Source organism: Hemitrygon akajei, chromosome 7 (assembly GCF_048418815.1).
Source record: "Hemitrygon akajei chromosome 7, sHemAka1.3, whole genome shotgun sequence".
Taxonomy (NCBI): domain Eukaryota; kingdom Metazoa; phylum Chordata; class Chondrichthyes; order Myliobatiformes; family Dasyatidae; genus Hemitrygon; species Hemitrygon akajei.
This window is the reverse complement of record NC_133130.1, coordinates 54,515,791-54,534,599: the sequence shown is the minus strand read 5'-3', so window position 1 is coordinate 54,534,599 and position 18,809 is coordinate 54,515,791. Positions and strand designations below refer to the sequence as shown.

Genomic DNA, 18,809 nt, shown 5'->3' with positions numbered 1-18,809 from the left:
CTAGCTCCCAACTTGTACTATTTGAAGGGTTTAATGTTAACATTATACTTGTGGACAGAGAAAACAAGATTGATTTCTAAATGAAAATCACTTAATTATATGCATTGTATTATGCATTGCAAAATGCATTCCAAAAGTATCAATAACAACAATTCATTAGTGACTATGCACTATACAAACCTATTTGTAGGAAAACATCTAAAATACCATTGGATTATTTTTCATAGATGTCAAAACAATTGTTCCATTGTCATTAATTAATAATTCATATCTGAGTGCATAGGCACTTGAATTTATATTCAATAGAAAATTATTGAAAATTAAACTTCCAAATCAGTGCTGTTTGTTCAATGCTTTTGTCAGAAACCAATTTCACTTTCAATTTTACTACATCCTGAGACAAGCAATTCAGAGCCTCATCTGCAAGTCTGCAAGTGCAAATTTGATGTACATTTCTAAAAGATTGATTGTATATTAGCACAGTGTACAAGACTGACAATTCAAAGGCCTTAATATTATCTAAAATATTAGCTTAAACGGAGTTCCCATCAGGGCAGATGGAGAATTTAAATTCAAGTATTTAATTACATTTTGAAATTAATAAATATAACCAGTAAAAGTGATCATGATATAAAAACCCAACTGGACTGTTATAAAAACCCAACGGATTCTCCAATGTCTCTCTAGGTTAGGGGTTCCCAGCCTTTTTTATGCCATGGACCAATACCATGAAGCAAAGGGTCTGTGGATCCTTTGGGAACCCCCACTCGAGGGGATGAGATTTACTGTTTCTCCCCAGTCTGCTCACCGTGTGATTCCAGATTCACAGTGATGCAGTTAACTTTAATTCTTGTCTGAAATGAACTAGCAGGACAAGAATAACTGGAGAGGAGTAATAAACGCAGAGTTTGCCATTTGTGCCCACACCATCTGAATGTCTAGTTCAAAGAAGTCAATCCTAAATTGAGTGATTAAATATATTTTATTGACTCTATACAATCATATAAATTAGGCTGCACAATCCATTAGAAGTCTTTAATAGTCTTGAACTCTGGCATGCTCCACACTCGTCTGGCTGATATGAAGCTTTGCTCCACATCCTCTGAAACTGTCTTAATATTACTGCTGAAGGGATAGATCCTTACTCGAGATTTAAATGTCATCATGCTCACTGTCCGCTTCTTGCTCCATTGCCTAGTCAGGTTCCTTGTTTCTTGATCTTCCTTCATTCTCCCTATGGTATCCTGAAGAACGAATCGGAATAACTGCACCACCTCCTGCACCTCTGGTTCATATTCCTCAATCAATTGCCGAAACCTGCACATCAAATGAATATCTTAATTTAACCTATACATTCAACTAAAGTACAGTACAGGTCAAAGAGTTAATACTTGCTGCAGCTCCTCGGGATCATACATTTGCAATGGAACAAAAGGAGAAGACCATTCAGCTCTTGACACTGTTCAACCATTCATTGAGAGGATGCCTAACACAACCATTCATGTTTTCCCCATATCCTTCACTGCCTTCAATAGATTTTGTTAAGCAATCTTAGAATTAAAATCATCAATTGAAAGGAATTACAAATTTCTACTTCTTGCAAATAAAATTGTTTCCTAAGTTCACTTCTGAGATAACAGATTCTGATCTCTAGGTAATGGCGGCTTTCCCAGCTGGCTGAAATGCTTTATTTATATCTATCTCTTAATATTTTGAAAATCTTATTTAAATAATCTATTAACGTTCTAATTTCAAGGATATATAGCCCTCCTTTCTGAAATCTCTCTTTTTAATTTAAAATCTATGACCACACCCAAGCTCCCATGCCTCAACTCCCAGAAACGCCTATGCCCAAGCTAGTATTCCCAAAGCATATCATTAGAACAGCTCACAGTGTTCTGGGTGTGGTCGAACCAGGCTTTGAAACGAACAAATGTTTAAACAGAGTATGGCAGAATGAATGCAAAGGTGTTCTTTTTTCTGGCTCAAGTGTCTAGATCCAGGGTTCTTCATCTCAAAATATGGGATTGGCTGTTATGGACAGGGCTTCAAAGGATTTCTTCACCAAAAGGGGTGTGAATCCTTGCAAGAGTATTGGAGAAGTTCAGTCATCAGGGCAGAGATTTTTTAGATAATAAGGGAATCAGGTAGGTTACTGTGGAAAATTGACACTGAGGGTTAAATTCAGCCATAATTCTACTAAAGCAGCAACTAGGAGTGAATGACTTAATTCTGCTCCAATTTTATTTGCATACATTTATACATTAAGCATAGCACAAGTATAAGCAATCATATAAACCTAAAATAATTTAACAGATAATGATCAGCTTCCTGTTGCCAAATAATTCACCTGTGTTCATTATCTGTTTTCACAAAATAAAAGCAAGAATAAATAATTAATAACCTGTTGGATCAAAGTACTAAACGGTGACCAGCACTTTGGAGACGTAGCACAATACAGAATAGAGGATCTTTTGTCATTGACAGAACAAAAAAAAAAGCAAAATTGAATGAACTTTATGATATAACTACAGTTATTGGTGGTTTAAGTATGAATGAATCCCTGCTACATAGGATGTCACATAAAAATGCACAAAGATGTATCAAATTTCTGAATTATAGTGCTATGTATAATTGAATATTCTGCCCTTAGAAAATACCTCTATGAATAGCACTATGAAATTATCCACCAATCATTTTTATAAAGTATTCACTTAATTAATTGTTAAAATAATTGGTTCTGATTCCAATGATAGGATTGTTGAAAGACTGTCTATACTTATACCAAGAGTAGACAGACGGTAGCAAATGTTACTTGTTACCATGGTGAATATGTAATGAAACATTGCTCACTTCACTATAATGATATAACAGAAAGTCCTAAAACCACCAATCTTCCTTTGCTTGACCATGAGACCGTTATATCAGTCAGTGAGAGATTCTGAAACAAATTTGCCCAGAGATGTAATGTTCTTGTCGAAGCCTGTCCCAAGCAGCAGTGTAACATTGTGTTCTACAGGCTGCTCCCAGTTACCCCAAACCACAGACGGAGAGATATCAACTCAGTTAAAGATACCCTTGGTTGTCTCAGCACTTAGTGTCCTTTCAATACAAAGAGCCGTCCATGACTGAATTTTGCAAGGTACAGGGCTATATACAGATGCTTGACACAGCCACTGTATAGGTTCTGTGAGGAGAGGCCATAGTTTAAAGAGCTTTAACACACTGAGGAGTTGGAGCCCATATTGAAAAGAAGCCTCACTGCTTTGTTGTGGAATATGTGTTAAAGGGCAATTCATGTCAGTTTGATTCAATTATGTAAACAAAATTATCTGTCTTATTATGAATAGTGACATGAATAAGCTCTGTTGGATCACTGTACATTTAATGAATAATATACATATATTTTGAGAAAAGAGAATATTCAATAACAAATATATGCCTTGCACAAATCAGTGCATCTCTTGCAGAGGCAGAATTTCATAATGCAATGTTTTCCTTTCTGTGACTTAAAAGGGGAATCCTGGAGTGAGTCACTGTGCAGTTGTCGAAGCTTAACTCAGACAGGTCCACTGTCTACTTACCTTGTTATTCTCATAGCGTTTTGCCAGCCCACCACCCCACAGTAGCAAACATCACTTGTCAAAAATGTGTGCCCTGCACTTTGACACCCTCCCACCACATGTTCGTACACATCCCCATACACATTACCAGCAACAAAGTCACCCGGTCCTCATCGCACCACCTCCCCAAAAATACAGGCGTCAGATTATTTTCCAACACTAAGCTGAGAATCCAAACGCTACCTTTTTTTGCTCCGTTATAAACTGCACCACTATGAGTTCAATACATTGCCATGACACTGTCATCAGGCTGAAGAAGGAAGAACATAAGCTCTGGAGGTTATCAACAGCAGATTAGGGAGAGTAGTCAGCAGAGCAGAAAGATGGAATCAGCTACAGGGCACGTGGAATGCTGCCCAAAGGTGGACAAAGAGTCACCAGAAAAGAAAAAAGTTGCCAAAGGTTGAAGAAGCTTATAAAAGAAGACAATTTCAACAAAGCAAACCATCACACACAGCAATCCTGTTCTCTCACTAATTTTTCTCTTGAAGCCACTTCTCCATACATTCCCATTACCATTCACCCTTGCCCTGATGCCACATTCTGCCCTTCACTTAGTCATTTAAGGTCATTTATTATCACCAATAACCTGCTGACCTGCACAGCTTTGGCTGTGGAAGGAAGCCTGGAAACCTGAAAGAAACATTGTTTATTCAGCTGTAGTGGTCATGGAGAGCACATGAAGACAGAGAGGGCACCAAAAATTATGATTAAATTTTGGTCACTAGAACTGCGAAAAGATGGCTCCGTTCACCGTACCACTGTGCCTGCTTCTTAATCAGTTTAGTTCATCCAAAGGAAGAACAAGACCATCGTATAACAGATTAATATCACACTGTAGCAACATTACCTAAGTACCACCGGTCCACAATAAGAAGGGTGGATTTTGGAACATGCTTCTTCAAACTCTAGCCTCTCCCCAGGAGTCAAATCATAGCTGTGTTGAGGATGGCTGACCAGCCAGCTGTAGTCCACACCTGTTTTTATTCTTCTATACTCATCCTCTCGCTCTCTCTGCATCTTCTCAGCTTGTTTTATTTGCCAGCTAAGCTCCATCATGAGGGTCTCTACGACCATATCTGTAGGGTTCCTCTGCGGGAATCTGTGATAGGGCTCATTCCATTTAAACCATGAAGATATCGACATTGTTCACTGGTGATGTTGTTCTCTGAAAGTACATTAAAGAAGATTTAGTGATCTGCATGAGTTTCATCCTAAAGTCACAGGAGCTTTAATAATTCTTCCTTAACCGCTGAGGGTGATCATAATAAACAAATGCTGAGTGATTCTCTAAAAAGGAATTAAACTACCAATTGCAATGCTGGAGGAGGCAGTCTTATACAAATGTATAGCATTTCCTAGCACCTCTTCCTTAAGCTATTTGATGAAATAATGGATGGGTGGAGGTAGGAAGTGCCTAAGCCCAAGAGGTTCTGTCGATGCTAGAAATCCAAAGCAACCAGATGGAGAAACAAATAGAGGTATCAGAAATGGACCAAGTGAATTTAAGGGCAGGGTGGAAGTTGGAGGCAAAGTTGACAGGTGCCCTGGTAGCATAGCAGTTAGCGCAATGCTATTTCAGCTTGGGACTTCAGAGTGTGCAGCTCAATTCCAGCATCCTCTGTAAGGAGTCTCTGCACGTCCTCCCCGTGGAATGCATGGGTTTTCTCCAGGTTCCTCCCACAGTCCAAAGGCACACCAGGTAGGTTAATTAGTCATTGGCAATTGTCCTGGGATGCAGTTAGGGTTAAATTTGCACTCTCGGGATTTGCTGGGCAGTGTGGCTCAAAAAGCCAGAAAGGCCTATTTCACGCTGTATCTCTAAATAAGTTAAATGCTGGAGGAAATCAGTGGGTCAGGAAGCATCAATGGAAATGAATAAGTAAGTCATCAGGACTGGAAAGGAAGGGGTGAAGATGCCAGAATAAAACAGTAGGGAGAGGGGAAGGAGCACAATCTTTAAGATGATAGGTGAAGCCAGGTGGGTGGGGGCGGAGGAGGATGAAGTAAGAAGCTGGGAAGTGATAGGTGGAAAAGTAAAGGGCTGAAGAAGGGAGAATCTGATAGGAGAGGAGATTGGGCCACGGAAGAAAGGGAAGGAGGAGGAGCACCGGGGGAGCGATAGGCAGGTGTGGAGATGAGGTAAGAGGCAAGAGTGGGGAATTGAAGGAGAGGGAAGGGTGAGGGGAGGAAATAACCAGAAATGGGTGAAATTGATGTTATGGCACCAGGTTGGAGACTATGAGGGAATACGAGGAGTTGCTCCTCCAATCTCCTAGTGGCTTCATCGTGGCAAAACAGGAGGCCACTGAACAACATGTTGGAATAGGAATTGAAATGGTTGACCACCAGCAGATTACTTTTTTTACAGATGGAGCTGAGCTGCTCAACAAAGCAGATCCCAATCTACTCCAGGAGACCAGATAGAATAGAACACTCTAGCCAGTTGGTCATAATAGGTCTTCATTATTCAGTCAGGTACCCCATCTGGGCCAGATGCTTTCCCTGGATTCACTCTCATGAAGAATGCTCTCACATCGGCCTCAGAGACTGAAGTCACATTGTCATTGGGGGCTATGGCAGTTCATGAAGGTACCTCCATTTCTCCAAGAAACAGACATTCCTTGACAATCCTCCTAGTTACAGGAATTTCAGTAATAATGGTTATTAAGGAGATCAGGAATCTTTACTTCCTTTTTTAAAGTTCAAAAAATATACTCTTATCTATCTTAGAAATGTAACACAGAAACATAGAAAATAGGTGCAGGAGTAGGCCATTCGGCCCTTCAAGCCTGCACCGCCGTTCAGTATGATCATGGCTGATCATCCAACCAGAACCCTGTACCTGCTTTCTCTCCATACCCCCTGATCCCTTTAGCCACAAGGGCCATATCTAACTTCCTCTTAAGTATAGCCAATGAACCGGCCTCAACTGTTTCCTGTGGCAGAGAATTCCACAGATTCACCACTCTCTGTGTGAAGAAGTTTTTCCTCATCTCGGTCCTAAAAGGCTTCCCCTTTATCCTTAAACTGTGACCCCTCGTTCTGGACTTCCCCAACATCGGAAACAATCTTCCTGCATCTAGCCTGTCCAATCCCTTTAGAATTTTATACGTTTCAATAAGATCCCCCCTCAATCATCTAAATTCCAGTGAGTTTAAGCCTAGTCGATCCAGTCTTTCTTCATATGAAAGTCCTGCTATCCCAGGAATCAATCTGGTGAACCTTCTCTGTACTCCCTCTATGGCAAGAATGTCTTTCCTCAGATTAGGGGATCAAAACTGCACACAATATTCTAGGTGAGGTCTCACCAAGGCCTTGTACAACTGCAGTAGAACCTCCCTGCTCCTGTACTCAAATCCTTTTGCTATGAATGCCAACATACCATTTGCCTTTTTCACTGCCTTCTGTACCTGCATGCCCACCTTCAATGACTGGTGTACAATGACACCCAGGTCTTGTTGCATCTCCCCTTTTCCTAATCGGCCACCGTTCAGATAATAATCTGTTTTCCTACTCTTGCAACCAAAGTGGATAACCTCACATTTATCCACATTAAATTGCATCTGCCATGAATTTGCCCACTCACCTAACCTATCCAAGTCACCCTGCATCCTCTTAGCATCCTCCTCACAGCTAACACCGCCGCCCAGCTTCGTGTCATCCACAAACTTGGAGATGCTGCATTTAATTCCCTCGTCTAAATCATTAATATATATTGTAAACAACTGGGGTCCCAGCACTGAGCCTTGCGGTACCCCACTAGTCACTGCCTGCCATTCTGAAAAGAATACTCCCACTCTTTGCTTCCTGTCTGCCAACCAATTCTCTATCCACATCAATACCATACCCCCAATACCGTGTGCTTTAAGTTTGCACACTAATCTCCTGTGTGGGACCTTGTCAAAAGCCTTTTGAAAATCTAAATATACCACATCCACTGGTTCTCCCCTATCCACTCTACTAGTTACATCTTCAAAAAATTCTATAAGATTCGTCAGACATGATTTTCCTTTCACAAATCCATGCTGACTTTGTCTGATAATTTCACCTCTTTCCAAATGTGCTGTTATCACATCTTTGATAACCCACTCTAGCATTTTCCCCACCACCAAAGTCAGACTAACTGGTCTATAATTCCCCAGTTTCTCTCTCCCTCCTTTTTTTAAAAAGTGAAGTTACATTATCCACCCTCCAATCCTCAGGAACTAATCCAGAATCTAAGGAGTTTTGAAAAATTATCACTAATGCATCCACTATTTCTTGGGCTACTTCCTTAAGCACTCTGGGATGCAGAACATCTGGCCCTGGGGATTTATCTGCCTTTAATCCCTTCAATTTACCTAACACCACTTCCCTACTAACATGTATTTCCCTCAGTTCCTCCATCTCACTAGACCCTCGGTCCCTTACTATTTCCGGAAGATTATTTTTGTCCTCCTTAGTGAAGACAAAACCAAAGTAGTTATTCAATTGGTCTGCCATATCTTTGTTCCCTATGATCAATTCACCTGTTTCTGACTGTAAAGGACCTACATTTGTCTTGACCAATCTTTTTCTTTTCACGTATCTATAAAAGCTTTTACAGTCAGTTTTTATGTTCCCTGCCAGCTTTCTCTCATAATCTTTTTCCCCTTTCCTAATTAAGCCCTTTGTCCTCCTCTGCTGGTCTCTGAATTTCTCCCAGTCCTCAGGTGTGCCGCTTTTTTTTGCTAATTTATATGTTTCTTCTTTGGAATTGATACTATCCCTAATTTCCCTTGTCAGCCACGGGTGCACTACCTTCCCTGGTTTATTCTTTTGCCAAACTGGGATGAACAATTGTTGTAGTTCATCCATGCGATCTTTAAGTGCTTGCCATTGCATATCCACCGTCAACCCTTTAAGTATCATTTGCCAGTCTATCTTAGCTAATTCACGTCTCATACCTTCAAAGTTACCCTTCTTTAAGTTCAGAACCTTTGTTTCTGAATTAACTATGTCACTCTCCATCTTAATGAAGAATTCCACCATATTATGGTCACTCTTACCCAAGGGGCCTCGCACGACAAGATTGCTAACTAACCCTTCCTCATTGCTCAATACCCAATCTAGAATGGCCTGCTCTCTAGTTGGTTCCTCGACATGTTGGTTCAGAAAACCATCCCGCTTACATTCCAAGAAATCCTCTTCCTCAGCAGCCTTACCAATTTGGTTCACCCAATCTATATGTAGATTGAAGTCACCCATTATAACTACTGTTCCTTTATTGCACGCATTTCTAATTTCCTGTTTAATGCCATCCCCAACCTCACTACTACTGTTAGGTGGCCTGTACACAACTTCCACCAGCGTTTTCTGCCCCTTAGTGTTATGCAGCTCTACCCATATCGATTCCACATCCTCCAGGCTAATGTCCTTCCTTTCTATTGCGTTAATCTCCTCTCTAACCAGCAATGCTACCCCACCTCCTTTTCTTTCCTGTCTATCCCTCCTGAATATTGAATATCCCTGGATGTTGAGCTCCCATCCTTGGTCACCCTGGAGCCATGTCTCTGTGATCCCAACTATATCATATTCATTAATAACTATCTGCACATTTAATTCATCCACCTTGTTATGAATGCTCCTCGCATTGACACACAAAGTCTTCAGGCTTGTTTTTACAACACTCTTAGCCCTTATACAATTATGTTGAAAAGTGGCTCTTTTTGCTTTTTGCCCTGGATTTGCCTGCCTGCCACTTTTACTTTTCACCTTACTACTTTTTGCTTCTACCCTCATTTTACACCCCTCTGTCTCTCTGCACTTGTTCCCATCCCGCTGCCACATTAGTTTAAAGCCTCCTGAACAGCAGTAGCAAACGCTCCCCCTAGGACATTGGTTCCAGTCCAGCCCAGGTGCAGACCGTCCTGTTTATACCAGTCCCACCTCCCCCAGAACTGGTTCCAATGCCCCAGAAATTTGAATCCCTCCCCCTTGTACAATTTTTCAAGCCACATATTCATCTGAAATATCCTCCTATTTCTACTCTGACTAGCATGTGGCACTGGTAGTATTCCAGAGATTATTACCTTTGTGGTCCTACTTTTTAGTTTATCTCCTAACTCCCTAAATTCACCTGTAGGACCTCATCCTGTTTTTTACCTATATCGTTGGTACCTATGTGCACCACGACCACTGGCTGTTCACCCTCCCATTCCAGAATGTCCTGCAGCCGCTCAGAGACATCCTTGACCCTTGCACCAGGGAGGCAACATACCATCCTGGAGTCTTGTTTGCAGCCGCAGAAACACCTATCTATTCCCCTTACAATCGAATCCCCTATCACTATAGCTCTCCCACTCCTTTTCCTTCCCTCCTGTGCCGCAGAGCCACCCATGGTGCAATGAACTCGGCTGCTGCTGCCTTCCCCTGATGAGACATCTCCCCCAACAGTATCCAAAACAGTATATCTGTTTAGGAGGGAGATGACCTCAGGGGACTCCTGCACTACCTGCCTACTGCTACGCTGTCTAATGGCCACCCCTTCCCTTTCTGCCTGTGTAGCCTTTACCTGTGGTGTGGCCAACTCACTGAACGTGCTATTCACGATTTTCTCAGCATCGCGGATGCTCCAGTATGAATCCAATCGCAGCTCCAGATGCTCAAAGCGGTCTGCCAGAAGCTGCAGTTGGACACACTTCCTGTGTACATAGTTGTCAGGGACACTGGAAGTATCCCTGATTTCCCACATGCTGCAGGATGAACAAACCACGGGGCCGATCTCAGCTGCCATGACCTACCCAATACTTGCCTCAACTTTTGAAACTTTCTCCTTGGAAAGGAACTTACCCGGCCTTACCTCACTTGGAGTGAAGCTCGTCCTCAGCCTCTCGAGTCAAAGCCTCAAATCTCCACTCCTTCACTGGCCCACTCACTCACTGGCCGCTTTCCACAGAATTGTGTAAGAAAACAAAAGACTTACAAAATAAAGTTAGTCCCTGACGCTTATTCTCAAATCTTCATTCATTTTTGAATTAAATTCTATTGATCAATGTTAATAGAACCTCAAAATGGATTTATTGTTTAGCATAACTTTTAAACTCAGGAATCTTTAAAAAACACCAATATTAGCGTTTGCCTCCAGGAGATGCTTTGCTTCATTAATGATATGATCTTGTTTCCTAATTTTTATAAAATATTATTACAGAATAATTAGATACTCAATGATATAGCCAAATCAAACTGAAAAACAATAAATGATTTATTTACACCATCCTAAAAATCACAAGTTATGTGAAGAGAAATATTCAAAAAAAATTTTCATGTTTGTGTGATCACCTCTCATTTTCTAATTGCAGCAATTTCTGCAGCTAACTAGTGTCAGTAGTCTGTTAATGCCTTTCCCAGTTGTTCATTCCCAGTTTAAAGTACATTTATTATCAAAGTATGCATACATTATACAACCTTGAGATTCATCTCTCTAAAGGCAGCCGCAAACCCAAAAGAACCCTTTAAAAAAGAGGTCACTGAACATCCAATGTGCAGAGAAGAAAAAACAAATAATGCAACAATAAAAACAATGTCATTAAATCACTGAGCCTCTCTACTGTGAGCCTATGACAGTCTACATCCTCACAGGAAACATATTTACCACCAGCAGTCCTGAAGTGAAGAAAGTGGCCATGTTGTTGATCACCCAAGCTAATCCATTGGGATAATTACTGCATTTGTAGCCACTTCCTCACCAATTGTCTCAGCATCTATTTGTCCAAATACTAGCACAAAAGCATTCATATGTTTAATGTAACTGCTATTTCAGAATTGGTATCAGTGTACTCAGCACTAGGACTATTGAGAGCAAAGATCTAGATAAGGAAGAGCATCACCCTTCCATGGAGGGGTTAAAATTTGCCAAGCTAGTATGAGAGAGAACTGACTGACCAAAGACCAGAGTGAACATCTTTGTGTGGAGCGAGAGGAGATGGACGAGGTCCTCAGTGAATATTTCTCATCTGTTTTCACCCTGGAGAAAGACATGAAGACTTCAGACCATGAAATTGTTAATGGGAATGTCATGGAGAAAGTCTGATTTAATGTTGAGAAGATACTGAATGGTATTAAATGAATGAAGGTAGATAAATCTCCAGGGCCTGATTAGGTATGTACAAGAACATTTTCAGAAGATTGAGAAGAAATTGTGGGAGCATTGGCTGAGATATATGAATCATCATTAGTGAAGGGCGAAGTGCCAGAAGACTAGAGGGCCACTAATGCTGTGCCTTTATTTAAGAAGAGCTGCAGGGAAACACATACGAGCTACCGACCAGAAAGCCTAGCATCTGATAGGTAAGTTACAAGAAGAGCTTCTGAGGGAAATTATATACAAATGTTTGAAAAAAAGAGGTTAATTAGTCAGTGCTGCTTTGTGCTTGGGAGATTTGATTGGGAATTTTAAAGGTACCAAGAAAGTTGGTGTGATGAGGATGGTGTATGTGGTCTATATGGACTTCAGTAAGGTCTTCGATAAGGTTCCTCATGACAGGCTGCCATGCAGCACTATGCTATGCGGAGGAATTAAACTATCTAGAAGTGTGCAGTGAGACTCTGAGGAAAGACAGGTAGATGATCAGGCAAAATTGCAATCAATGGAACGAGTTAAAGTGTAATAGGGGGCTGAATTCAAAAAGGGTGTTGAATAAAGGACTGAAGCTGTTACAGTGTACATATGAAAGCACGCAGTATACAGAACACGGTAGCTGATCTTGTAGTGCAGTTAAAGATTGACTGATATGATGCTGTGGGCTTTGCTGAATTGTGGCTGAAAGAAGACCTGATGGCTACACCCCAGGATTCTGAAAGATGTCGCTAAAGAGACTGTGGAAGCATGAGTAATGATCTTTCTAGAATCACCAGACACTGGAATGGTTCCGGAGGACTGGAAAATTGCAAATACACTCCACCCTTTAACAAAGGAGAGAGGCAGAAGAAAGGAAATTATAGGCCAGTTGGCCTGACCTCAGTGGTTGCAAAGATGTTGGAGTCTATAATTAAGGACTAGATTTTGAGGTTCTTGGAGGCATATGACAAATTAGGCCTAAATTTCCTTAGGTGGAAATCTTGCTTGACAAATCTGCCAGAATTCTTTGAGGAAATAACAGTATTGATAGACAGAGTCAGTGGATGCTGATTGTTTGGATTTCAAATGGCTTTGACAAGGTGTCACACATGAAACTGCTTAGTATTACAAGAAAGATTCTAGCATGAAGATTGGCTGACTGGCAGGAGACAATCCTGGTTGGCTGTCATTGATTATTGGTGTTCTACAGATTTGGTGTTGGGACCACTTCTTTTCCCATTATGTGTGTAGCATTTGGAGAGACATATTCTGACTAGGGATAGTCAACATGGCTTTGTCAAGGGCAATTATGAGCCTGATTGAATTCTTTGAGGCTGTAACAAAATGCAGTGGATGTAGTGTATATGGATTTCAGTAAGGCATTTGATGAGGTTCGCCATGCAAGGCTCATTCAGAAAGTAGGGAGGCATGGGATCCAAGGAGACCTTGCTTTGCGATTCCAGAATTGGCTTGACCACAGAAGTGGTTGTTGATGGTTCATATTCTACATGGAGGTCGGTGACCAGCAGTGTTCTGCAGGGATCTGTTCTGGGACCCCTCCTCTTTGTGATTTTTATAAATGACCTGGATGAGGAAGAAGGGTGGGTTAGTAAGTTTATTGATGACACAAAGGTTGGGGGTGTTGTGGATAGTCTGGAGGACTGTCAGAGGTTACAGCAGGACATCAATAGGATGCAGAACTGGGCTGAGAAGTGGCAGATGGAGTTCAACCCAGATAAGTCTGAAATGGTTCATTTTGATAGGTCAAATTTGAAGACAGAATATAAGATTAATGTTAAGACTCTTGGCAGTGTAGAGTGTCAGTGAGATATTGGGGTCCATGTCCATCGGATGCTCAAAGCTGCTGCGCAGGTTGACAGTGTTGTTAAGGAGTATAGTGTGAAGGCCTTCATCCACCATGGGATTGAGTTCAAGAGCCGTGAGGTAATGTTGAAGCTATATAAGATCTCAGTTAGACCCCACTTGGACTACTGCAGTCCTGTAGGGTGAGGAAGGATGTTGTCACTATAGAGAGAGTACAGAGGAGATTTACAAGGATGTTGGCTGCATTGCCTTATGAAAATAGGTTGAGGGAACTTGGCCTTTTCAACTTGGAGTGACAGAGGATGAGGGGTGACCTAATAGAAGTGTACAAGATGATGAGAGGCATTAATCATGTGGATAACCAGAAGACTTTTCCCAGGGCTGAAATAGCTAACATGACGGGGCATAGTTTTAAGGTGCTTGGAAGTAGGTACGAAGGGATGTCAGAGGTAAGTTTCTTTTTACACAGAAAAAATTTCCGGTGTCATTCCACCAGAAACATGGGAGGACAGCACAGTTGGATGAGGCCAGGACCCAGCCAAGCTCAACCACACTGTGGCACTTCCACGCCACTAACCTTGTCACCAGCATCAGACAAGCCCAAGGCTTGATGTCTAGTTCTCACTACAACTGAGGCTACACAACTCCCATGTCGACCATCCCTCACCAGACGAGGGTAACAGGCCTGTGGCAACTTACATTCTCACTGTCCAACAGAGTCTTGCGATCACAAGTAAAGGGTCTGAGACAATCTCCCGCGGTTATACTGCACCAACTCTGATGCTTCCGTGTAGCGGGCAGCCAGGACTACTCCGAACCCAAACCGGCTCCTCCAACACAATGGTGGACTACACCAATATCCTGAGTGACTCCTTCGATATCCCGATAGGCTCCTCAGGTGCACCAGCGGGCTCCTTCGATATCCAGACAGGCTCCTCAGATGCACCAGCGGGCTCCTTCGATATCCAGACAGGCTCTTCCGATATCCCACTCGGCTCCTTTGACATCTCAGCCAACCCCTTCAACACCTTGGCCAGCTCTGCCACCGACACCAGTCCAGCTACTCCGATCAACGAGCAGCTCACTGATGGAGTTGCCCTGCGGTATCCGATGTCCTTGGAGTAGAATTGTCTTTGGATCGTAAAGAGCACATTTTACAAAGAGAAAAGCACCTTTGATCGGCCCCTGAGGGGATGCCGCTTTCATGTGTGTCGCCATCTTACCAGAAGACATCTCAATGGGGTTGAGAGGGATAATAAATCAGCCGTGATGCATTGGCGGATCAGATATGATGGGCTGAATGGCCTAATTCTGCTGTTACACTATTTCTTATGTCTAGTTAGATTGCATGAGATCTAAGGAAAGCTACTAATTGGATATGGAATTAGCTTGATGGTAGGAATTAGAGGGTGATGGAGGAAGGTTATTTTACAGACTGAAAACCAGAGAATAGTAGTGTTCCCCATTGCTATTTGTCATCTACATTAATGACTTGGATGAGAATGTTCAAGGTGTGGTTGGTGAGTTGGCAGGTGACAACAAAGGAGGTGGTGTCATTGAGAATGAAGATGGTTATCAGGATTCGCAAAGGGATCTTGATCAGTTGGTTCAGTGGGTCAAGGAATGGAAAATGGAGTTTAATTTAGATAAATGTGTGGTGTTGCACTTTGGGAAGAAAAATAAAGGTAGGAATTCAACAGTGAATGGTTTTGCTCTTGGGAGTAGAGGGACTTAAGAGCACAAGTACGTGGTTCTATGAAAGTGGTGTTGCAGGCAGACAGGATATTGAGGAGGCTTTTGTTATGCTGGCCTTCATCAGTCAGGGTGCTGAGTGTAGAAATTGGGATGTTATGTTGTAGTTGAACAGGATGCTGGTGAGGCCACATTTGAAATATTATGTTCCATATTGGCTACCCTGCTATATAAAGGATGCCATTAAGCTGGAAAGGGTGCAAAGGAGATTTATAAGGATTTGTTGGCATTCGAGAGGCTACGAAGCAGAAAGAGGTTGAACAGGTTAGGCTGTTTTTCCATTGGTGAGTAGGAGAATGAAGGGTGATCTTAACAAGGTGTATAAAATGATGAGGGCACAGATAGTGCACAGTCTTTTCCCCAGGGTTGGAAATCAAGAAGCAGAGGGCATTAGTTTGAGGTGAGAGGGAAGAGATTTAATAGACACCTAAGAGCAACTCTGTAATTCCTTTCTGAAACCAACCCTTTTAAGAAGGGTGATCAAGTCCAATATCGTGACTTGATAACGCCTTCAGTTCCTCAATATATATAAATTATTTTCAGTTACTTATTTAGAGATCCAGCATGGTAACAAGCTGTACAATGAGCACAACCACCCCAATTACACCCAAACCTGTTTATCTTTGGAGGAAACCCATGTGGTCTTGTGGAGAACGTACAATCTCCTTAGCACAAGAGATTCTGAAGACGATGGAAATCCAGAGCAACACATTCAAAATGCTAGAGAAACACAGCAGGAAAGGCAGCATCCATGTAGAGCGACAATGAGTCAAAGTTTCAGACAGAGACCCTTGATCAGGACCCTGATTTAACCCTTGCCTAATCACAGGACAATTTACAATGACCATTAACCTACCAGCCGGTATGTCTTTGAACTGTGGGAGGAGATGAGAGCTCCTGGAGGAATTCCACGCGGTCATGGGGAGAATGTACAAACGCCTTACAGGCAGCGGCGGGAATTGAACCCAGTTCGCTTCTACTGTAAAGTGTTGTGCTAAGCACTATGCTACCATTTTAGCTAAGGTTTGAGGGGACAATTTGGATTGCACTGACACAACAAGTGACAGTGCCTATAAGAAGTAGGTGCAAGTTTTAATTTTTTTCCAGTGAGTGGTGCCCAGCCATCTAAATAACACCACATTACTGCTCTGAAATGAGCTGACATGCAACATATGGAACAATGAATCAGCTGTGGGAATCTGATTCATTTGTTAGGATCATTACCCTCGCCCACTTTTCAATATCATCTCACTGAGACAATTCTTTGTAGGAGTAATGGATCAGAAGCAGTCAGAACTTTGGGTAGGTGATACAAAGGCTGAGTGTGACATTAAGAAGCGTATGTGGGTAGGGAGTCAGAATTCTCTGAAATTGACAAGTGAGCAGTAAATATGGTTTAGACCACAGGTGCAGAAACCAGCTTGTCCAAGACTATTTGCCAGTGCTTGGCCATATCCCTTGAAGCATTTCCTATTCTTGCAGCTGTGCAAATGCCTTTTAAATTTGTAATTGTACCCACCTCTGCTACTTCCTTTGATAGGTTATTTCACATACCCACCACCCTCTGTGTGGAAAAACTTGCTCCTCAAGACTCCCTTTAAATTATTCCCTACCCACATTAAATCTATGCCCCCCCCCCAGCCCTGGGAAGAAAGGACTGTGACCAGTCCCCTGATCTAAGCCCCTCAATAAGTCAGAGGTGACCCTCTGAGTTTAAGAAACATGCATTTCTGTGGAGGCTTTCAATTTTTAAGGTAAGTAAGACTTCTGGTGACTTGGAAGAAACCTCCGCCGCAGAACCGAGAATTTTGAAGGAGTAAATTGTAGATTTATTTTCTACCTGAAGCTTCACTGAGAGCAAAGTGCAGGTCAAAAGTTCTGGAAAAAAGTGGTAGAGGGTACAAAAACATGACAAATTTTCATCTGCTCCATCTTCAGTGGAGTGTGGTAAAGCTCACAAAGAGGCAAGGTCACAGCAAGAATCACTCACAACTCAGTGAGTTCAGGGACTGTGGAATATTCTATAAATTTTCTGAGGAATATCTCAAACCAGGAGCTGTAGTGAACAAGTGCTAACCCTAGAGTCCAAATACTAAAAAATAATCAGAGAAAGGGAGTGAATGACATCAGTCCTCCCGTATAAATCAGAGAGAAAGGATTAAAAACAACTTGTCAGAAAGTGGCAAAGTGAGGAACTGCAGAGACAGGGATAAAGGAAAATATTTACTCTCTTTGGACAAGTCGCAGACTGGTCATGGTGGGACACTTTTGCAGAAGTCTTAGGTGCTATCTGAGGTACAAATAAAAATGAATGAGTGTGAAATTAGATTCCAAATTGCAATAGCATCTGGTTAACGGTCATTTATCAAAATGTATTTTCCATTGCATCTCAAAAACAAGTACAATTAGAGGAGCTCATATTATTAGGTCAGTAAGTATGCTGGGTTTTGTTATTACCTCTGAGGATTTTATTTCATCAGTTTTGTTTTTTTAATATGCAGGGACCTTGTCTTGTAAAAATACTGCTTGCTGCCCAGAGTATTGATAGTACCTGCATCATTCCAGATATAATAAATAACAATGAAATATACTATATCCGGTTCAATTAACAATGCCACTTAGCTACTTAGCTTTTACTCAATAATCATGTGTGTGAGTTCAACTATTGTTATTAAAGATCCTGTTTATGGACGGAAGATATTGTGTTGTAACGATTTCTACCGCATGTACATAATTTTGTTCCATTTCACTCCGGATTATCACTAGTAGATAGATCTCAGTTTGGAACAGAACCCAGCACAACAGGAGTAAAATCGGATTGTAAGGTACAGTATCTGAATGCTTGTTCTCATGTTAAGGGACGTACTTTTTTACAGAGTTGATTAATTCAAAAAACAAAAATGTTACTGATAACTACATCACTTACTCTTGTCAAAGGCAGAATCTCCTCTTTCAGGGATCCTCGCGTCTGTAAAGTGTGCTGAAACGCCAGTAAAGTGAGAGACAAAAATCCCAATCTCATGCACCAACTTTATTTTTCGGTGACCGGGCGATCAAAGGTGGAGGAACAGCTGGGGAATCGTAGCCCGAGCAAGGCTGCTTCCCGGAACCTGTTACCTCCGTTTTACCTTCCTAAAAATGGTTCACTGGTGAAGCCTTCACTCTCCTCTGATGATATGCTGTTGCTATGGAGATGGTCTAAGCCGATTTCCACAATAAGCTTTGTCTAGCGATCAGATTGAGTGCAACCCTGGGCAGCAAAGCGTAGGCTGAGGTTGCAGGCATGGTGCGATGGGGATTGATGCGCACTGTCACAAGCGGGCAATCAATCATCGCCGGATCCTTTCAGAAGCACAAGAATGAGACAGGGCTCATTAAGCAAATAGCATTAATTGCTGCCCAGACCGAGCATGTTTTTGAATCGATTTCATGATCCGATTGGATTCCTGTTTCAAGAGCTTCCTTCTGTTTTAGCCGGATTATTGTATATCTAATTTGTGAAACATGGAAAACAGTTGTTTGATAAATTA

General features: G+C 41.8%; 1 protein-coding gene across 7 annotated transcripts; it reads right to left on the bottom strand.

Moving 5' to 3' along the window:
- Positions 1-963: 963 nt before the first annotated feature.
- On the bottom strand, positions 964-18,536 carry rd3 (retinal degeneration 3, GUCY2D regulator). 7 transcript variants are annotated; one of them, XM_073050901.1, is made up of 5 exons: positions 18,206-18,535; positions 14,227-14,658; positions 10,447-10,532; positions 4,474-4,791; positions 964-1,317 (listed from the first exon to the last, which is right to left on the bottom strand). In XM_073050901.1, the coding sequence occupies exons 4-5, from the start codon at positions 4,767-4,769 to the stop codon at positions 1,026-1,028; spliced, it is 588 nt and encodes a 195-aa protein (XP_072907002.1). In that variant the 5' UTR covers positions 4,770-4,791; positions 10,447-10,532; positions 14,227-14,658; positions 18,206-18,535; the 3' UTR covers positions 964-1,025. The 7 variants fall into 7 exon arrangements, with proteins under 7 accessions (XP_072907002.1, XP_072907000.1, XP_072907004.1 ...); XM_073050899.1 differs by lacking the exon at positions 14,227-14,658 and adding an exon at positions 11,529-11,610; XM_073050903.1 differs by lacking the exon at positions 14,227-14,658 and having other exon boundaries at positions 10,437-10,532; positions 18,206-18,536.
- Positions 18,537-18,809: the final 273 nt, after the last annotated feature.